The sequence below is a fragment of the Monodon monoceros genome, unplaced genomic scaffold (genome assembly GCF_005190385.1).
Source record: "Monodon monoceros isolate NGI ecotype Baffin Bay Population unplaced genomic scaffold, NGI_Narwhal_1 Super_Scaffold_18, whole genome shotgun sequence".
NCBI lineage: Eukaryota > Metazoa > Chordata > Mammalia > Artiodactyla > Monodontidae > Monodon > Monodon monoceros.
In genome coordinates, this window is record NW_021703774.1 from 54,350,797 (window position 1) to 54,373,416 (window position 22,620).

At 42.9% G+C, this 22,620-nt stretch overlaps 1 protein-coding gene across 1 annotated transcript; it reads right to left on the minus strand.

The window, feature by feature from the left end:
• Positions 1-5,520: 5,520 nt before the first annotated feature.
• On the minus strand, positions 5,521-21,309 carry PRDX6 (peroxiredoxin 6). Its single transcript, XM_029230165.1, has 5 exons — positions 21,140-21,309; positions 17,278-17,434; positions 13,795-13,941; positions 12,888-13,034; positions 5,521-11,568 (listed from the first exon to the last, which is right to left on the minus strand). The coding sequence occupies exons 1-5, from the start codon at positions 21,232-21,234 to the stop codon at positions 11,440-11,442; spliced, it is 675 nt and encodes a 224-aa protein (XP_029085998.1). The 5' UTR covers positions 21,235-21,309; the 3' UTR covers positions 5,521-11,439.
• Between the last annotated feature and the right edge of the window lie 1,311 nt (positions 21,310-22,620).

The following is a 22,620-nucleotide window of genomic DNA, read 5'->3' on the forward strand; positions in this document are numbered from 1 at the left end:
TGAATTCAGAATCTTGTCAGAAGTCATCCTGAACTCCAAATAAATTCTATCTGTTGACCCCAGGGTCTATTTGCCCTTTGGCACCCTCTAAGAACTCAGCTAAATCAGTGAATTTGCTTTCTTCTTCTTTTTTTAAACTTTTGATCTTTTGTTTATTTTAGTCATTATTTTTTAAATTGAAATATAGTTGACGTACAATGTTATCTTAGTTTCAGGTATACAACATAATGATTTGACATTTGCATACATAATGAAATGATCACCATGATAAGTCTAGTAACCACCTGCTCCGAAGTTATTACAATGTTATTGACCATATTCCTTATGCTGTATATTACATTCCCGTGACTTACTTATTGTGTAACTGGAGGTTACTACCTCTTAATCCTCTTCACCTATTTTTTTTTTTTTTTTTTTTTTTTTTGGCAGTACGCGGGCTTCTCACTGTTGTGGCCTCTCCTCTTGCGGAGCACAGGCTCCGGATGCGCAGGCTTAGCGGCCATGGCTCATGGGCCCAGCCTCTCTGTGGCATCTGGGATCCTCCCGGACTGGAGCACAAACCCGCGTCCCCTGCATCGGCAGGCGGACTCTCAGCCCTGCGCCACCAGCGAAGCCCCCTCTTCACCTATTTTATCCAACCTCCCACCTCCCCTCCCCTCTGGCAACCACCATTTTGCTCTCTGTATCTGTAAGTCGTTTTCTGTTTTGTTTTATTTGTTCATTTGTTTTGTTTTTTAGATTGCACATGTAAGTGAGATCATATGGTATTGGTCTTTCTCTATCTGACTTATTTCACTTAGCATAATACGCTCTAGGTTCATCCATGTTGTCGCGAATGGCAAGATTTCATTCTTTTTTATGACGGAGTAGTATTTCATTCCATATATATATATATACTGACTTAGAGGTCAGTCCAACAGTCCAACAGTATATATATATACCACATCTTCTTTATCCATTCATCTATCAATGACATTTAGGTTGCTTCCATATCTTGGCTATTGTAAATCATGTTGCAGTGAGCGTAGGGGTGCATATATCTTTTCAAATTAGTGTTTTTATTTTCTTTGGGTAAATACCCAGAAGTGGGATTGCTGGATCATATGGTAGTTTTATTAATTTTTTGAGGAACCTCTTACTATTTCCCATAGTGGCTGCACCAGTTTACAATCCCAGCAACAGTGCACAAAGGTTCCCTTTTCTCCACATCCTTGCCAACACTTATTTGTTGTCTTTGATGATGGCCATTCTGATAAGTGTGAGCTGGTTTCCATTTCCTTGATGAGTAATGATGTCGAGCATCTTTTCATGTGGAATATGCTTTCTTCTTGATACCGTGTGTCATTTTGTGTGATTTATAGGACAAAATCTCATTTTATTTTAGGACTTAAAGTTTCAGAAGTGCGTGGCCCTCAGTCATGCATATGTGGAGACTTTATCAAGCTATAACGAAATGACTATTGATAATGTGAACATGAAATTCGTTATTCTTGTATATGGCAGTGTTATTGATACTAAGACAGAGGTACCATATCTTGCACCTTGCATTTTACCTAAAACCAGTGAACAGGTAAGGAGGATCATTTCTAAAGAGTCATTTGCTTTTCATTGTGCCCCATAAGTGACTTTAAAACTCAACCAACCACCTTAAAGAGAAATTTAACCTAGAAAGACCCTACAGTTCTCACCTGCCCTTAACAAAACAGTCGAAATGTACCCAGGGCTTCTGTGTACTGTTGTACAAGTTGTGCCCCGCACAAGAGTGTCACTGAGGGACAAGGGGGGCAGGAATCTGCCTGCTCTCTACTTGCCAAGCTGTTTGCCCTGGCACGGGCTGTGCGTCCACAGAGGAAGGACGGGGTACACTTTTCCTAGTTCACGCCAAGGCAATGACACTGCTTGCTAGCATGGCTCTGGAAGTTATCTGCGCTGGCTGATAAGAAGGGAGATGCATTGGGGCCATGTCACTTTGCTGACACATTAGGGGCTAGGGGCACAACTTGATAGAGGGCCCTGGGCCTCATCATTCCACGCCTCTGTAAGGAAGGGGGAAGTGTGAACACCTGGGACAAAACAGGGGATGGGAAGAGTAGAAGCCAGGTCCCTACTGGGCCAAGCCATGCTGTCGGACCACAGGAGTGATGTGAGGACAGAGCCCAAGAATGAGGAGGACCAAGAGGCCATGAAAAGAGCTGACATCTCTTTAATCTGGTAAAAAGTTTGGGAGAGACCCTTTCTGCTTGTTCAGGCTGGGAACGTTCACTAATTTAATGAAATTTTACGTCCTGGAAAAGTTGGTAAATCTCCTAAAAAGTGCATTTACCACTTTCCTAACCAACGTTCTTATTTTGTCAACCTCTCAACAATTCAGAGGGTGAAGGTAATTTAAATGTTTTTTTTAAACAGAAAATGAAAATTTAGCTTTGAAACAAGAGGTGGGGAACAGTGGGAGCAATACCACAGTTTAGTTTAAGACACTAGAGTTAGGAGTCAGGCATACTTGGATTTAAAACCTGACACCTGTGCCCACTAGGTGTGTGAGCGGAGGAAAGGTGCCTTCTGACCCTCAGTTTCCTCTTAGTAAGATGAGGATAATAGCAGCAGTCATCTCGTAAGGTTCTTGTGGGGATTCAATGAGGTAATATGTGATAATATCTAGAAATTATGGATAGTTAAATTGTTACTTATGTATGCTCCTTGCATTCTGGGAGGGCAGATTCTGTGGCACATGGGGCAAAAGCTTGAGGAAGACAGCTCTTTTTCCTATCTGGGAAGGCTGGGGCCTGAGCCCTTGAATGTCAGTGTCGGAATAAAAGTAACTCAGTGGATGCTGGGGATTCCATTTTCCAAATTTGTTGCAAGTAAGGTGTAGAAATTTCCTTTCTGATGTTTACAAATATCCAAAAGATAACCTCCTGGTCCAAGACTTTTTGAAACAAGGTTAAAGAGGATTTGAAATGAGAAAGATAGAGCTTAGGTTGGAGGCTGAGTTCTAGGTTTTGGCTTATTTCTTATATTCTTTGGAAAGGTTAGGAAGCAGCCATCTTAGAGATCAAAGAATGCTCTTCTGACTAATTCTGACTTTTCTCCTTTAGGTACAGGGAACTTCAGATTTAAGCAAGCTGCTGGTTATCCAGGCACCTGCGCCTGCCAAAAATAATAATAATGCCAAGGTCATGGGTAAGGGGTAGCCCTTTAGTGGTAAGAAAACCACTGAGAAGGAATTTTGTTACATGTAAGATTGATATTCTAAGAAGATGGTTTGAGGGTGTTGTGTGGGTTTATCATCCATCTCCATTCTTGGGCCCTCCCTGGCTGCCACATGGCTTCTGGGAGGTCACATATCAGAGACTTCCAGACACTGAAATCCAGGTGGCTCTTACTCTCTCTCGTGCCTTTCCCTCCACAACCTTGTGTGAGGACAGCAGCTTCTACCTTGTACTCTGATCCTGTAGGCCGGAGCCCCGTAGTGCTGTTGGGGGCAGAGCAGGAATGGGGAGGGGATAGACTCACACAGCAGGCCCAGGTGTGGGAGCCGGTTTTCTCTCAACGACCAAAGGGAATATAGAATCTGACCCATGCTCATTGAAAGCCACGGTCATAGCTACAATTCAGGTGACTTGCTTTGAGGTGCACTTTGATAGTCACTAAGTAATTATTGTCACTAAATGCATATTAGTACCCAATTGCTTATATCATGGTGCTAAGCATACTATAAAGAAGACTAGATAGGAAGGCCTTGCTGTAGGGAAAATACATTCAAGATCTTTCACTCAGTGCTCAGCATCCTGCCTTACCAAGCCTAGTGTCACCATTTTCCCAGCTACCCCAGCTTGAAAACACAATCAACCTTGATTTGCTCCTCTAATAGCACCATCCCAGTGCTTACAATTCGTGTAACCTGCTAGCTCAGGCATTCTTAATGAATTGTTAATTTGTGGGGGAGGTGGTTACGTGATTTCAAATTGTGTGCATAAAGGGCACATTTTATCAATAGTTTACATCTCAGTGTTGCTCATTTGCATAATTCTTATAAAATGCAGCCCCACAGTATGCTGCTGGGCACTGTGCAAAGCACTAGTTGGTGAGTGAGCGAACAAGGCCTCTGCCCTTGTCAGGAGGAGAGATATTCAAGAAGTAATTTCACTTCTCCCCTAGAAGCAAATTCAACCTCAGACATTCTTACAGCTCACTTTGCATGCCCTGTTCTGGGGTCATACGCAGCACCATGATATTGGGAGCTCCCTCTGCTCCTGCGTCTCCTGTCCAAGTTGGCTAACACTGAGGTGACCATCACCCCAGCCTTCACAGTGTCTTTAGGTCTGCCACTCTGCTACTTCCCCAGCACTCTTGGGGCACAGGAGTGTATGGCAAGGCTGGGAGCCCAGGGTCTAATGCCAGCCCCCTTAGGGCACCCTGAGGGCTATTTTAGAGTGAGGGAAATATATATCACTCTGCATTCCCCTATGTGTTTGGGAGGAAAGTCACAAATGGTAGGCCCATGGACTTGATCCAGCCAGTACACTGGATTTGGCCCACATACATGTTTTCTTTTAAAATTGTCAAATATGTAAACATCCAGAAATTTCACATTTAAAAAAATCCAGATTTTGAGCTTTTCTTGAAAAAAAAATCAGAAAGTCTGCCAACCCTCGGTCCTCATATCTATGTGTGGCAACAATCAGACAGAGCTGAGCATCTCTGGCTCCTACAGGGGAAGCAGATGCTCTACGGTTTGCCTCAGTCCACTCCCTCTTGTGTTATATCCAAACCATTTTGTGTGACCTGCCTCTTCTCATTTGGGTTTGCCAGCCCTTGTATTGGACTTTTGGGAGCCTAGTAACAAATGTCCTTGAGGGAAAAAAGTAAAAAGCCTGTTTGAAAGGGGAGAAGAGAAAGGCGACACTTACAGGGAGGAAGTAAGTTGAAATTTCAAAATATCCTCCTGCTACCTATACTCTTAAATTCCTAATTTAGTTTTTCTGTTTAATGCATTTATTTGGATTGGCTCAGTCAACACCGGTCTTGGAATGACCAAGAGAGACTATCACTGGAAGAGAAAAAATGAGGTAATAAACTTGACACTTTGACTAGATTTTTCTTACTGTGAATATTAAACTACACAGCGAAAATAAATTGTGAAGTCAAGTAGCAACATGTAGGTGGTGAGAAAAATGGCAGCTCGTTAATATGGGAAAATTGGGATTAAAGTTCACCTGAATTACTTAACAATTAAAATTATAGAATATTTTTGAAAACTGTAATTTTGCCCTAGCCCCCCCTCCCAATTTCTCCCCTCCTAACTCCCTTCCCCCCTGATATTTAGTTCAAAAGTAGGGCTATCTGGGATTAAGGATGGGGAGGGCCATTCACCATACACACAGTTAGACATTAGTATGTAAATATGGATGCTTCTCTCTTTGGAGTGCGCATTCCCATGGATGTGTGGGTCTCTCTGAGGGGGGTGGGGGGTGGGGGTGGGGTGGCGCACAGGTAGATCACGGGCATCTTCCTAGGGTATCAATTTTATTTGACAGTCTTTCAAAGGGAGAAGTTAACTCATTTTGCTGTTAGGTTACTTAAAATATTTTATATTGAAACACACTATGGAGTAGGATGACAAATTTGTGTGAATTTAAGATGAAACAAGAGACCTCAAAACATTTTATTATGGAGAGTCACTTATGTGTGGCCCTGACATTTTTTCCTAGTTTCCTCAGCAATCAGAGCTAATTTAGAAAAGTTTGAGAAGTGCTGGAAGCCAGGCCTAGAGTTGGGGAGGGAGAGGGCTGGTAGAGGCAAATCTGGTGGGGAGAAGGGTAGCCTGCAAGGGGGGGTGTCTCTGTGAGGGCCCCTAACAGAGTTCCCTTGGGCCAGAGCCCACTCCTGAGTGGAGTGGAGGAGAAGACAGCTCTGACAGAGCAATAGGCGATAGGCAAATGCAGAAGTAGCATTACGTAGCAGTAACGGTGCCAAGAATGGGCTTCAGGGGCCTTCAGCACCCTTCCTCCCCCAGTTGCCAAGTCACTCCAAATACACGTCTTCTAAGGAAAAATGATGTGCTGTGTAAAGGCAGCTTCACGAGAAGTCCCTTGGCCCATCACATCCCCAACCAGATAGCCACCCTAAGACCCTGCTAATAGAAATTCTGGTCCTGCCACTATTATTTATGACAATCACGGTGGTTTGCAGTGTGTTTGTTGGGTGAAGGACACTGGCATTGACCAAACTGGCAGTTCTTTGTTCCTTTAAACAAAGCAATTTAAATCTTTTTAGGCGGTCTTCCGCGGCCATCCTCTCCTTTCTTAAAGGGACCCTATTTCACAAATGGGGAACCTCACTGGGAGTCTAGTGATTTGGCTCCTCACTTTCCACTGTCTTTTCCAGGCCCCATTATTAAAAAAATGCTCATTCCAATTTAGGAAAAAAGTCTCCAACTTACCTTGCACTCAGTCACAAAGTTAACTGGAATTCAACTCTCCTAACATTGCTCTTTAAGTGCGCCTTTGATACACTACTCTAATTGAATTAATGTATCTCTCTTTACAAGATGATGTTTGATGGTATAGAGTTGCACATGTACTTACTCAAAGTCCTTAATATGTAAGATGTTTTAAAGGGAGTGTTCCAGATAATGGAAACTTTTCAGTAAGTTTTCTGATTGCACTTAAGTTTTTTTCTGAAATGCTCATAGTCAAATATTTTACTTTTGACTTTCTTTTATAGTTGGAAACTGGATCCCATTTTAGAAAAGGACGTTAATGGCACTTATGTGATACCTGGAGTCAGGTTAAAGACCGAGCTAATATCCTGACTCAAGTGCTGAAAGATTGTCTGGCAAGGAGTTTACTTAGAAGTTGCTAAAACAATTTACTGCTGCATTTATTTTACAAGCAATTGATGGACTGCTGCAAAAGCTCTAATTTTAAGTAGTTGCATTATACTTAAGATGTTCGCAATTCCTCAGGATAATATAAGATATCCTAAAGCTTATGGCCTAGCAAATGAAATCCTGCATCCAGCTGAGAGCAAGTTATAATAGAGCAGGAGTTATCAAAAGCACTGTACAATTAACATACTACTATCTAAAGCATAGGACCTATAATTTTGATTTGTGATATTGCTACAATTAGTGCCTCCCTAATGTTTTTCAGAGTAAAATTATTTCCCCCATCCCCAATTTAGTAAATATTGAAAAACGGAATAGGTTCCATAACTTTAGTTATTGAAAGCACAGTTTAGGAGAAGTTAACAATCTTACATTGCATAGTACTGTTTGATATCACTTTTCATTTCATTTTAAAAAGTCAAATAAAATAGAATTTTATGATCTGATTGTTTATTTAGAATCTATTATTCCTTTTCACTTCAACAAGATTTTAAAAGAATCTACTCCAGTATAAAATAGTTACAAAAAAATAATGATTCTCTACTCCAGGGAAAACCATAATAGAATTAAGAATAGAAGGAAACACAAGAGAAAAAGTCAAGCCTTTTACGAAACTTCTGGATACCTAGAATAGGGCAGTATTTCTCAGAGTGGCCTGAGGAGCACCTGTGTGTCAACAAATGTCAGGTGTGGCTGCACATTACAGACCCACAGGACTGCCTGGCTGTTTAAGGAAGTTATCACAGACCCAGTCTCCTTGTAGCCTCCTTCTCCTTTATCCTTGGCCTGTGACTTTTATCCTCAGGGTGGCAAAATGACATCTGTAACTTGGGCATCCCATTTGCTTTTCAGTGAGGCAAGGTGCTTTCTCTTTATTAGGCTTTGCCTTTTAGTCAGGAAGGGACCCCATCCCAGGCCAGCACTATCACATGACCACACTGATCTGTCATCTTAAGATGAATTTTAACTGGCGCCTCAGCTTGCCACCATTAATACAGTCTGGGTATTTTTCATAAAGAAGAAGGGGGAACGGATATTGGGTGAACTGCAGGGTCTGCTGTACTCTGCATCACAATCCCGTACCTGGTGTAGGGTTGTTACAGATGAAGAACTTCTGGCCATCTGTAGAATCCATCTCTGGGGGTAGGCCCCTGGCCTGCACATTTTAACCCATTCCTCATGTGACTTAATGCATACTGCAGCTTGAGATGCCTAAGGTAGGGGATAAAGAAGTAGCAGAAAACAGATGTCTGCTCTACAATCTTGCTTACGAGGCACACTGCCATGTATTTGCAACAGCTAACGGATACTTCATTCCATGCATATCAGTTAGGATGCTTTTGGCCTCAGGGACCAGAAAACCCAACTCAAAAAGGCTTCAACACTAAGGTGATTATTTCATGTAATAGAAGTCCAGAGGTAGGACAGGTTCACAGTTGTCAGATTCAGTGAAGATCATAAAGAATCAAATGTTTTTCTTTCTCTCCACTTGGCTGTTGACCTTCACAGCCTCATTCTATGGCTGGATCCCTGCTCCCAGGCTGTAACTTGGCTGCCAGCAGCAGTTTAATGTTTTCTTGTTCATATTCAGTGTGAGAGAGAAAAATGCCTCCCAGTCACTCTCCTGTGAGAAAGAATTCTTGCAGAAGCTCTGATGGTCTTCTATTTGTGTCTCAATGCCCATTTCTGAGCCAATCACTGAGAAGAAGGTGGCAATGACCTTAACTAGTTAATGCACCCTTTAAGCTTGAATCAAAGCTGTACTTCCTCAATTTGCATTGCCCCAAAGTGGAGGGGTCAAATGGAGTAAGTCACTGTGCCAGTTCACTGCATCCATTTGGCATCTTGACTTGGCCCTTTAGACACAGCCATTCTGGCTCCTTACCCTTTCCTGAGCTTCTTAATGCATATTCCAACCCTTAGGGTAGAGGTTGGAGGGGAGATCAGACTTCTGGCAAGACCACACAGGAGCCTCAAGTTGATCACTTTGCTAATCTTAGATGACCATCTCTTCTAGCCGGAGCATTTGCTGATTGTCTGAGAAGGCACATGGTGGACTGCCTCTCAAATTCCTATGCTTCTCTCATAGCCACAGTGGCTGTGTAATTCACTTACAGTTAATAAATCTTTGGATTTATTAAATCTGTTCTCCCTATGGAAACTGAGAGCAACAATTCTGGAAAGTGGAACTCTCCTCTCCAAGCCCCATAGTATATTAAGAAGTGTACTTAGGATCACTTCTACCCTGGCAATGCATATGCATTATGTAACATTTTATATTTAGAGAAGAATACTTTCACAGTCTCATGGCTTCATGGCTGCTTCATGGTAGAACCAGAAATCATTTTGCAGGTACATGACCTCCCTTTTCCTTGAGCTTTTCAGCGTTTTCACAGTGGCAGCACCTATGTGGGTCGAGTAGATATAGCCCAACAAAGTTTGGGTGCCTGAGTGATAAAAGGGGCAATAGATTTATTGGGGGAAGAACTGATAATTTGATTTTGAATTTATAAATTCAATGGCCAATGTTCCATCGATCAGTAAAGATAAGACTCTAGTTTGAATAATTAATGTTGGAGATTTAGACTTTGAATTGTCACCATAAAAGAAAGTTGAAGCGAGACTCCCCGAGAGACAAGGACTGAAGAAGGCAAATAGCCAAGGGAAGACAGCAGTGCGGAACCTCACAGTTAGGGAGGTGACAGAATGCGAGGATTCAGGGATTAGTTCAGAAGAGATGTGCTAAGGAGGACCAGATAGTCTTGGTTCTTTAAGGCCAAAACATATAGTGACTTGGATAAGAGGTGACAGCAAGATGCCAGTCCTCTTAAGTCTCTTTCAGCCCAGCATTCACCAGGATATAATGTAACTGGGAATTTTCACCTTCCTTCTCAACCTTCTTAGTGTCACCCAAATTTTACATGTGGAGAAATCAAGCAAACTAAAAGCTTACTGACTTCTCTAAAACATGGCACCAGGGACCAGCTTTTACATTATTATACTCAATAAAAGTATAGAGGGCTACATGCAAGAGACTACACCAGGTATGGGACACTTCCTTCTAAACCTAGGACTTAGCACAGCATAATAAGTCTGAGAGACTATGAGTTCAGAATACTTAGCACTCTTTCCAGAAAAGCAAAAGATGTACCATTATCCTCAAGATTCATTTTCTTAAATCTAGGAATCCCATTAAGGTATCAGGTTAGGAGAGTTCTTTGTAGCAGGGTTCACAAATTCCACAGGACCCAGGCAAGTAACATGAAGGAGCAAAGTAGGCCAAGAGATGGGGTGGAATACATTTTCTTTTCTATTTTTTTCAAAGCAAAGGAAACACATTTTATTTTATTTTTCGCCACACTGGGCAGCACGTGAGATCTTGGTTCCCCGACCCAGGATCAAACCCGTGCCCCCTGCAGTGGAAGCGCGGAGTCTTAACCACTGGACCACCAGGGAAGTCCCTGGAATCACATCGTCATCAGCCGCTCCTCCATTTTCATTATATGAAATTTTATGTATCTGTCTTTGGAGAAAAGCATCAATGTAAAATCTAGCAAGGAAACATTTGCCCTCAGGACATGAGTCCGAACTAGTACTTGAAAATGTGACAACAGAATTTTCTGATCACGTTTTAACAAAGGATTTACTTGCTGATCACTAAGAAGTAAAATTCAGAAAATAGTCCCCCTCCCCCAATGCAAGAATAAATCTATAATAAAACATTTTCAGTCACCCTCTCTCCTCTTCCCAAGGTGTGCCCTTTCATGTGCACTTCATCGTAGAGCCAACTTCATCGTAGAGCCAACTCCCCCAGAAATACTCTGAAAGGCACCTGGCACTGTCGTGTTGCTCATGCCCCTGGTACACCTCCCTGGCAGGCAAGTGGAACCTTTTCTGTAGCTTCCCACTTTCAATAGAAATTTATTGAAAAATTTTCTTGATAGCAAAATACTTAAAGATTCCTTCCCCCTGCTCATCCTTCAGTTACCTACTGGAAAATTACAGAATTGAAAAGGTTTTGCCCCCAGTTGTGATCAAAACATGGAATATTGAAGAACATCTGGGTTACTCAAAGTTCTTAGGTTACATACGTAGATATGTACAGAGGAAGCTGAACCCCAAGTTCTATTCCTTCCCAAAATGGGTAACAGAAGAGAGGATTTGATTAGAACAGCTGAAAAAACCTGATACTCATTCTATGATGGAGCAAAGCAGGCTTTTTCAACCATAAACTGATACCACCTTGTTGGTCATAAACCCTGCAGAGATCCAACAAGATGAGCCTCAAATTTCAAAGAGAGTCAGCAGAGAATGTTAAGATATATGAACAGAAGAGAATGCTGCTAAAGGCACAGAGCAAAGAATCCCAAGGAATTTGTAGTGCCATTTTCATTTAATAAGCCAGCAGTATAGCAACCTAAAGACCTTGGCTGTGATCATACCAGGATGTTTTTACAATATTGCTGCAGGAAAACATGATGGGCAGCTGGCATCCTCTGGCTCACGGTGCTCAGTGAGCAGCTCCAGCACCAACTCTGTGGAGAGCCAGCCTATGGCTGGGGGGTGTAGCGGAGGTATTTCTTGCCAGATGGGAGCTCTTTGGTGAAGACTCCTTTAGGGAAAAGTTTTTTGGCTTCCTCTTCAGGGATGGTTGGAAGGACCATCACGCTGTCTCCATTCTATTGAAAAGACATTGTGAATGGTGAAATTCAATCTTATAGTGAAGGCTAAAAGTAATAATTAACTTTAGAAAAGTAGCTACGGTTGCTGATGAGAATAATCAAATCTCCTTTGCTCTATCCCCCCTGAGGAATTTTGTTTTCGCAAGTTGATCTTTGACACTTTGGGAAGGGAAGTATTTCCCCACCTTAACAAGAAATAGTCCTGTTTTAAATCTAGTAATGGCTTGCCACCTAAATCCTTATCATTGCCCTGGTGACTGAATCTGGCTTCCTCTCCCATCCCCGGCCTCTCCCCCACCTCCTGCTGCTGCTTTTCCAGCACGGTGGCTCTCCTATTCCTTGAACATGCCAAGCTCACTATTAGAAAAGCTTCTTAGCTGTTCCTTCAAGGCTGCTGTGCTCTTCCCTCCTAAATATGCGTGACTTGGTCTCTCACTTTCTTCATGTCCTTCCCAAAGGTCCCTTCAGAGAAGGGCCTTTCTTGACAGCCAAATATAAAACCAACCCTCCCACCTGTGCTCCCCCCTTCTCCCCACCTCTCCTTGATTACTCTCTGTCGCACTTATCATTACCTAATATACTATAAACTTGTTTATTGTTTGTCTCTACCAACTGGAATTTAAGTTCTATGAGGGCAGGGACTTTACACTGATTGTTCATTGCTGCATCCCAGTGTTTACTGTCTGCGCTCAATAAACATATGGTCAAAGAATGGATACAGAATATAAATGGTTTGCCTGTCAGAAGAAACAAAGTAACAAAACCAGGTGTTCAGGTTAGCATATTAAAAAAATGTAGCAATGTTAAGACACTCTTGTGATGTTATCCATGTCCTACATATGTCAAGAATCTTAGAGATTAAAAGTTCATGAACAGGTTTCAGAGAATTCTACATAGGTTTAAAAGACTGAAGCTTAAGAGAAATGAAATGTTTCAAGACATTAATACACCACATAGGTTTATACCCATGACTTAAGTGGCCAGTCTAGGTTCTGCTATAAATATTTTGCCATCAGGGAAGAGTTAAAGGTTTTTTAAAAAATCCTTTTACTAGGAAAAGGAATGATTCTGACCAATTAATCTGTCCAAATAATCTAAAAGTTAGAAATACAGGGAGTTTGTATAAAAGGGGTTAAAGACCCTGAAAATGGCCTCTCAGCAAATCTTAAACTCAGCCAGGAGGAAAAGCCCTCCCAGTGTACTTGCATGCCAGAAACAAGAGCCCCATGTAACACTGACCCTGGAGGTAGCCACTGAGAGACTGGCCCCACAGGCCTTCCAGGCAAGTTGGGTATCTGCCCTTTTAACATCTTTACCTTCCAATCAACTGGGGTGGCAACCCTCTTTTCTGCTGTCAGCTGCAGAGAGATAATTACTCGGAGAATCTCATCAAAGTTCCTGCCAGTGGTAGCCGGGTAGAGGATGGACAGTTTTAGCTTCTTATCAGGACCAAAAATAAATACCTGCAAAGCACACAGACACATGAACAGGAAGAACTCTTCGAATGTTTTTGATACTAAAGCCCCTTAGAAGGCTCTTAAGTCATTAAAAATGTTCAAGGGTATAACAAAACAAAACAACAACAAAAATCTGCAAATATCTAGAAAGATACACCAAACAAACCGGGTGGCTGGAGTAGACATGATTTTCTCTCCACGTTATACTTCTAAACTTGAAGGGAATTATATTTGGCTCTGGCTGTCTCAGCAAGAAAAACTGATTTGCGAACTGAATCCAGGAAAGGCCTCAGGAAGGTACTATGTTAACTACTGAAGATTATCATAAAAATAATACTAATGGGAGTTGATCCCGGTCCTCAAATTGTATATTTTTGCAGATGTGGGAATAAGTTTGTTCTCTAGTGGGTAAGGACAGAACAAATAAGAATTCAAAACCAGGGATGCCTTACGAAGAAGGCTATGACCCACCGCCTTAAAGAGTGGGCTGTCAGGAGGACTACAGAAAAAGATTTCTCAACTTTAGGTGACATCCTAGGATAACTATTTTTATGTATTTTCAAAAGCTGTGAATTAAGCAGTTTAAAAGTTTAGCTGAAAAATTTTACTTTGTACCAGCATTTAGATAAAAAGCGAGAGTGCCACCAGGACACTTATATCCTAATTGGACATAGTCCCCCATTTCCTTTAGTTGGTCCAAGCATTTACTTGGACATATGTAGCCTGGTCAGTCACAAGGACGATGTAATGGATGTATACAACTCACCACACGAGCTGTTACAGGCATGCCCTTTTCGTCCTTCTCTGCTGGGTCCAGCATGCCCAACTGGATGGCAAGGTCCCGATTCTTATCATCAATGATGGGAAAAGGTAACTTTTCTGTGGGCTCATCACCATTGTAAGCATTGATATCCTGAAATGCAGGGGAGAGAGAAAAGAGAAATCTAAACCAGGCATATCCTCTGAATTCAATCAGTTAACAGTCATCGTCTTGTAAGACAGGGAAGAGAGGACCATAATCATCATAATTTCTCTAAGCAATTTTAATAAGAAAATTAATGAATGAACACTCCTCATCCCAATTGCTCATTGACAGGAATAACGGTAGGGTGTAGTACTTAGGTTATAACCTAGAGCCTTCTCATGCCAAGTCTCTTAAAATTCAGCATCGTTTACTGCTCTGAGAAAGCAGCATTAAACTCTTTAAAAGTTGAATAATCTAGAGTTAGACTTCAATCCAGGGTACGTATGCGTACCCAAATACTATAAAAACCATCAGTAACAATGAGTTCACATCCAGAAATTAAAGCACATGCAAAGATAATTTTATAGATCTGGCCCCTGCCTCAAAAGCACCCTGACTCAGACATTAAGCTACTGTAACAAAGATATTAAGACATGAAAAGAAAACACAAAACTTAAAGCAAACACAAGAATGGAGAGTTGAATATTCACTTCAAGGACAAGTCAAAGGTAAAAATGGGTGAAAAGGCAGAGGTGAATTTACACTAGGGTGAAATCCACATAAAAACAAAGCATTCCAAGTCTGAACTAAAGGACAATAATGTACTTGCTTCCACTCTCTATCCCTTCCTCCCCTAGTTAAAAACTTCATTCATTTTTCTATTCTGGGAAGTTTTTGGGGAAAAAAAAAAATCCAGCTTCGTTATTTGATCTGGTGTTGACATTGCACTTAAGGTGGGCTAAGCATTATGGTAAGTCCGTGTGGGATGCAGATGAGGAAGACTCGGTTCCTGCCTTTAAAGGAACTTCTAATTTAGTTGGATGATTTCCATAAGAAGTAGCAACAAACGCAAGACGGTAATATGCAAATGGCAAATGCTGAAGTACACCAGCATCCCCATTTGTAAGACTGCTGGAGTTAGGAGAGACTTCAAGAAAGGCGTATGACTTTTACCTGGGCCTTTGAAGGGTGGATAAGATTTTCACAGGGCAAAAGAAGGCATTCCAGGGAGGGGGAGCAATATTGCTGAAACATGTAGGCAAGTCTGAGCATAAACTATTGACTGGCGAAAGAGGAATTTATCTGGGTAGAGTTCTAGGAAGTAGTGAAAAAGAGGCGTTAAAGCTGGAATAAGGTCGATTTATTATGTGGAGCCTTGCAAGTAAAACAGGAGTTGATGGCATAGCAGATATAGAACCTTTGTGGATTTCTCAACAGAGATGCCATAGGATAAAAGTGGCATTCATGAACTTTGAAATGGATAACAACAAATTTTAACATGTTTCTTAATTTTATTAGCTTAACTTCCCTTCTGCTGTCACTGGCGGTCTATCAGGTCGCCACAGCTAAAATAACAATCAATATGGTTTCATACTAGAGGCACCTTGAGGTTTCCTATGTAACCAGTTGTGTGTCAAAGTTTGGACACTGCTTCTGAAAGTTGGGACTTATTTCCTATTTAATGCAATCACAATTTTGAAAATTCTAAGGCACAAGCTCACCAGCGAAAATGAACCTGGGTGTGTTCCTATACTTTAAAGTGTATTATATAATTGGCTATAAACTCTTCCTTCAGCCACCTGTACTTGCAATGATTGCTCTGCAGTAATTCTCAACCCTGCCATTTGCATGATAGGCATTACATTACACCCATGAAAAGCAAAGAACAATATGCTTTGGCTTTATCCTAAAATCAAGCAAACTCCTACTCTCTATCATCTAGTATCAAAGAGAGTATTAGTTTGGGGTTCAAATCCCACTGCCACCATTTTCTTGCAGGGAACTCTTTAGTGTGTCCTTCCAACTGCCTGGGTGAAAAAAGTACTCTCATCTGAAAAGCTGGGAGCAGGAACCATATACCTCCCCTACAGGGCTGCTCCCAGAAACTAACGAGAAACTGCCTGTGAGATACTGTGGAAATGCCAATGACCATTCACAGCCAAGTGTAAGGAATGAAAACAAGCCACCTCAAGAAACAGAAATGCCTTCCCTTTTCTCCTATACATGATTCTTCTAATCTCAGACACTTAGAATTAACTGGTATAAAGTGGCATGGGATGCAGCCCCAGGTGGCCAGCTCACAAGTCAGTACTACATCATATATTCAGTTGCATGTCAAGTGCTCGACATAGTGCCTAGTGCACAGTAAGCATCCTTTGAAAGTTCCCTATCATTATTTAGTAGACACTGTATCAAAGTCATTAAAATGTTCTCAAGTTGAATCTAGACCACCACATTTATTATCCAAGTAAATCCTTTTGTTGGGAGTACACAGGTCCTTCAGTTCATTCATTTGAGAAATACAGACTGCCTGCCTGCCTAGGAGGTCCTGAGTACTGAGCACTGTTCCAGCAGTGCACGAAACAGGAGTCTGCCCTGCTGAGCCTCCACTCTGGTGGGGAGAAACAAAAAAACGAAATCAGCAATGTGCAGAGTATTTTAGACGGTGACAAGTGCTAAGGAGACAAATCAGGGGGGGGATGGGGAGTACAGAGGGGAGTTATAATTTTAGATAAGGAGGCCAAGGGTGGCCTTAATGGGTATCATTTGAGTTGAGAGTTGAAAGGTGTGAGGGCAAGCCACAAAGATACCTGGGGAAAGAGTCTTCCAAACAGGATTCTGGATATATTTTGAAGGTAGAGCAGGCAAGTTAGCTGATGAATCAGACATGTGAAGTGAAAAAACCAGAGGAATTAAGGATGACTCCTGGATTTTTGGCCTGAGCAACTACAAAAATACAGATGCCATTAGCTGAGATGAGTAAGACCCCGGGATTAAGAACAGGAGCCCCTGTTTTAGACATGCTGGATTTGAGGTGATAGGACATCCCAGGGGAGATGCTGTAGGCGGTGGTTTCACCAATCTGGAAGCCAGCAGAGTCTGGCCTAGAGATGGAAATTTGGGAATCATAGCATAGAGATGTGGGTGGATGTGTTTACCAAGGTGAAGAATGTAGATAAAAAGAGAAGAGGTCCAAGAAGTGAGTCCAGGGCAACTCCAGCATATATTCAGTATTAGGAGCTGGGAGATGAGGAAGCTCATGCCGCACATGAGCAGGAACAGCTAGAGAAGTGGTGTCCTGGAAGCCAAGAAAGAAGGGGGCTGAGAACTGACCACTGGATTTAGCAAGGTGGAGGTCACTGTGCAGTCCAAATCAGACTTTCAAGTAATCAGTGAAGGCTGAATCTGAGCCTTACTTGTACCTTCACCTCAAAAAACCAAGCTACTCTATAAAATTTATAGCTTAATCTGTAACCTCAAAGCATATGCCAACGGGTACTGTACCTTGCTCCAGGCAAGATGGTCTTCAACACTGTCTATTGAAAGGGCAATCATCTTAACGTTCCTCTTGGCAAATTCTGGTGCCAGCTTTGCTGCTCTGCCAAGCTCCGTGGTACACACTGGGGTAAAGTCCCGAGGGTGGGAGAAGAGAATGCCCCATCTGAATGAAGGAAAAGAAGGTCACAGTTGAATGAAGAGATTATCACCAGCATCACGTACAATGAAAAATCACAAATCCTAGATCAAAAATGACTTTCTTTTTCAAATAAGTGCTTATGAAGACAATCACTTTTAAACTTTTCTGTTGAGGAATGCTTTTTGATCTTCTTATCTCCAGAAAAGCCTATGTTTAAAGCCCAATTCAATCAAAGATATGAAATTCAACATGATAAATATTTAAAAAGACTGTAAGGATGCTGCCTCCTTTAATAACTCTAGAGCCACCCTGAGTCCTTTTCAGCTAATAAAATCTGTGCTACTCAAACCAAGTACTTATTGAAATAATTTTTTTTTCTTTTTACTCTTTCTACATTTTTTTCTAAGCACAGATATGCTGACATTCACCTCCAGTAATGGATGTTCCAATATGCCCTGAATCTAGACCAATGCCTGACTACAATAATAAACAGATTATGTAATCTGAAATAAATAGGCTTCTATCCTCTATTTATATGTAAAATTAAAGCTGACACTTGGTTCTTTGAAGTGAACAGATATAAAAACTTCTGTAAAACTAGTTTACTGATCTAACCTGCTAAATAGGACACCCAATATTTGTACCCTGACCAAACAACAGCATTTTAAGAGTTTTACCTATCTCTTCATTTGCAGTTTATTATTCTTTTTGCGTTAGACCAAGTGGGTAGAAAATGATAGCCTCCAATGTCGATTTCTACAACTACAGATTCTTAGGGAAATACTAATATCTAAATCATCATTGCCTAAGGTTAAATTAGTGTAAGTTTTAAGCACATTTCAAGCTAAAAGTCACCAAGAACTTTGGAGTAGTGTTTCCTTCTCCTGGGCAATAGAAACTACTCTTTCGACTGAAAAGGAAAACCTAACACACAGTTTCCACACTCCTGTTGACTTAACAACATTAAAGCAGGATCCTAAACTAGTAGATGACTAACTCTAGCCTAGAAGCCAAGCTGACTTCCCTAAAGACTGCCAAGTTTTCTGAAGCACAATGAAGAAAGCAGAGACAAGGTACCTAATTCCTGGCTACATTTGCCACTCAACTCCCAAGGTTTCAGGAAAGGAAAAGACCTTCTTACAAAAAGGATGGATGGCCCTATGGCAAGACTGGGAAGAGAGAGGTAGTATTTTTAAGATTGTGGAGGGGTGTGGTATGTTTACTTTTGATAAAGGGCAATAAGACATAAGTATGTTTTGAAATGAGCTAGCTATGAGTAAAATGTAGGCCTTAGAGTCTGTGGTAAAGGATCTGTTTAAGGGTCAGATGAGATTTAAGGAAAGTCTCCAGAACTTGAGAAAAAATGAGCAGGGCACTTCTTCCTGTATTGTTAAAGAGGTGATTAATTAGAAAAATCAGGCATTCTCTTTCCATTGTGAATCAGGAGACTGTATTGCTGAATCATGTTAAGGAACTCATTTGAGGCCACTTCACATCCTCCCCTCTCCCAGAAGCCAAAACTCTAGTTTGCCACATGGCTAGGAACAGGATAAACTCTGGGAATGTCTTACTGTGGCCTGCCTCTCCTCTAAGTCTCCCTACTGCTGCTCTTCAGAGGAATACAATTACATTATCCCCTCTCCTTTTTCCTCATTTTCAAAAGACAAAAGGTTTCTTCATTTAAGGGAGGGGTCCCCACTCACTAACCCCCGGAAAACCCAAGGAAAACCCATATTTTGTTTGGTGAAGATGTACTGTGAAGAAGCTGCTTATACCCCACACATACAGAAACAGTGACTGGGCTCAATAAACTCATTAAATGCAGCACCCAAACCCCTTAGTTGTTTCCAGTTGTCAGGGGCAGGGTAGAACCTGTAACGTTTGAAATTATTTTAATTTTCTCCAGAACACACCTGGATCAAAAATTGATAGTATGAATTGAAATCACATTAAGAATGGAGTTTGGAAAAATTATATTAGGCAAAAATCCACGTATTACAATGATATAAAGGGCTCAAACTTATTTTCGGGGTAGGGCAGGAAATAGTACTATCCCATGCCTGACCCAAGGCAGACTTGTATACTTTTGTTTAGATGCAGATAGTTTTCTCATCTTCCTACTTATGGCTCCCTGAGAAGGTACCACTTTTAGTCAAATTAAGATAGATCGAGGACAATAAATGACAACAAAAAAGTCCCAAACAAATAGGGTTAGCTTAAATAGTGACATCATTTATAACTATTGCTACAGTAAATATGCTTTATATTAATATTTATTTGCAACCTAAGAGTTCTGGGAAAATTTTGTTTTATGAGGGTGAGGGCTGTAGGCAGGAATGGGAAGGAACATTATCTGAAAATCCCATCGAGTTTTGGAGAAATACTAATACCTAAATTCTGGGTATGAGACTGGGCGTAGTCTGTATTTCTGAATTCTTTCCCTGCCTTTATTGCCTGAATGTTCCATTTCTCATCCTTTCTCTAGCCTAGTCCTCTCTTGCAAAAAACTTAGCTCTTCCCTTAATCAGTAGCTGGAAAATGGATTTAAGGGGCTGTAAGGGGTTGGTTAGGCCTAAGGTATAAGAATCTCTCCCAGGTGCTCTGCACAGGCCTGTCCAATCCTTGATTAATCTCATAAACTGCACCCTCTGTCTGTAATATATGTACCTGGACACTGTATATAAAAGGGATACAAAGCAAGAAGGAATTCTAACACCTTAGACCACAGTGTAGTGGGGCCACTGGAACTCCAGAACCATAATGTAACTAGACACATCTGGGATGTTTCACATTAAATCTAATCAACTTAAAGTTTGCTGATTCAGGAGCTGTACAACCACAGTAACGCCAATATACTCCTAGTCATAAAGGTATGATTGCCAGGCTAGATCATGGGTCACCAATTTGGCAAGTCTACCTGAGGCTGGAAGCAAGGCAGAAGGGGGAAGGGGCAGTGAGAGGCACTCTGCAGTGAAAAAAAAAAGGGTCTCAAAGGGGGAGGTACGGGTGTCCAGGTGCTTGGCCACTGCAACTGAACAACTTCAGAAAGCCCTTCCCTCAAGGTATTGCAAGTTCTGGAATGAAGGACACACACACATACTGAGTGTTCTGGGTTCCTCCCAAAGCTGTTATCAAATCACATTCTAGCAGCTGGGCCCTTCCTGAACCTTCAGCCAGTAGCAGTGTCCTCTGACTCTGGCCTTGGACACCAACCTTCCCCAGGGAGCAAATTCCAGAACGGAGGGAGGGAAGGAGGAGGTGCGACCCTGGGCACGAGTACCGGGGAACTGACCGCCGATGCTGCCCGGCCCCTGCCCCCTCCGGCCTTCGGCTGGACCATACTACTTGCACAGTTTACCAAACAGAGGCAAACAGACGAGCTCTCCTCCGCACCGGCCTCCCGAACCCGGGACCTGCGCGGTCCCAATTTTGTTCCCCTCCCCCTTCCTCACTCCGGAGCCGGCCCAGCCACGCGGGGGACGGAAGGCGAGAGAGGATCCAATGGCCGGCGGAGGGCGGGCCGGAGGATCGCTGCCAGCCCGCAGCGCTCGGCCGCCGCGGGGCAGAGGCCATACGACGAGAGGCACGTGCAGGAACTGGTGCGGGGAGGAGGCGGGCGGCGAGCAGGGGGCTGAGCGGTGAGGAGGACGGAAGGGAGAAACAAGGGAAGGCACCTCTGAGTCCGGGCGTAACCCGAGGTCAGGGTAGGGTGAAGAGGTGGCCACTTACGAGTCTCCCAGATAGTCGTGGAAACGGATGCGGCCGATGGTAGTATCGGCCTCGAAGTTGGGAGCCTTGTCCCCGAGAAGGAGCCCTCCGGGCATGGCAGCAGCGGTGACACAGAAGGAGTACTAGGCGCAACGGCGACAACCACCAACTGGCTGGTTCCGGCGTTTGTGCTGGGAGGCGGAATAAATGGGGCTTCCAGGGGCGGGACGGGAGGGGCGGGGGTGGGCGGGACCAAAGGAAAGCTTAGATAGACGGAGTCGCGGCGGGAGCGATGGGCGGAACAAGGGGCGGGGCCAGGCCGTGGGCGGCGTGGGCGGGGCCGCGGCTGGCGTGGGCGGGAGCGAGAGTCCGGAACCCGCGGGAGTCTGGGACTGGGCTAGGGGAGGACAACCCTGGGCCGGGTCCGGCACCTCCCCAGGCCTCTGCCCTGCCGGGAGCCTGTGGAGACTATCATTCTCTCCTCACGTGACAGGGGACTCAGTGACGTCGCCGTTTGGAGGCTTGGGGGTGCGTTCTGGGCTTTGGAAGTAAAGGAAGCGGAACGCAGTAGGAATGGGAGCCCCAAGGCGGACAGCCGCCCTGAGGAGCCGCACGAATCCGCTGCTACCTTCCTGCACACCCACTCACGGCCGACTCCTGGCAGAGGGTTCTGGCGACCCCTGCACTCCCCGCTCTGTTAGTGTGAGCGTCTGGCATCCTGAGCGCCCCAGCCAGCCTAGCCATCCTGATTTCTGTATCAGAGGATGTGGCAAGACCCAAGCATGTGGGGCACCTTGCGTCAGAGGAAGTGGCTTTCTTGTTGCAGCAAAAATTCCAGCACCTATATCAGTAAGTGCTTGGGGGAATGTGACCAAACTTTTATTTTTATTCCACTCCCAGAGTTCATTATGAACCATAAGATATTCAACACAATTATCCTGAAGTTTAAATATAAATTTTAAAACATATTGTGACCTATTGTGTGCAAGTCAACTCTGTCACCCAAGGAAGTGGGAAGTTTAGATTCATTTATTTACTTTCTATGTGCCAAGCACAAGGTAGCCAAGATGACTGTTCTCTTGGAGCTTTCATTATAGTGAGGGATACATATTTAACCAAGAATATATTAGACAGTAGTAAATCCTATTCAGAGAAAATAAGATTATGTGCTAGAGGGTAACTGAGGTGCTGCTTGGATTGGGTGGTCTGGTCTGGGAAAGCCTCCAGGGTAATGTAGGTAAACTATAAGTAGTTACTGCTGCCATTGTGCCTAGAGTGTTCCTTTTTGGGGATGAGCTCCCAACTTCGAGGCCAAAACAACCAGTTATTAGCTGCATCTGTTTCCACAGCTATTTTAGTTTACATAGTAAGTGCTCTGGAAATGGTAGCTATTATTTGGATGATGATAGTAGGTTATGCAATAACCCTTTCTTTGCCAACTGTTTGCTAGGCACTGTCCCAGACCTGGTGATACAGAGAAGAGATACAGTCTCTGCTCATAC

Coding starts and splice junctions, on each gene's coding strand:
- PRDX6 (XM_029230165.1), bottom strand. CDS start 21,234: ATGCCCGGAGGGCTCCTTCTCGGGGACAAGGCTCCCAACTTCGAGGCC. Junction 13,035..13,794: donor TGCCTGTAACAGCTCGTGTG/GTGAGTTGTATA, acceptor TGTGCTTTGCAG/GTATTTATTTTTGGTCCTGA. Junction 11,569..12,887: donor CCACCCCAGTTGATTGGAAG/GTAAAGATGTTA, acceptor TCTTTTCAATAG/AATGGAGACAGCGTGATGGT.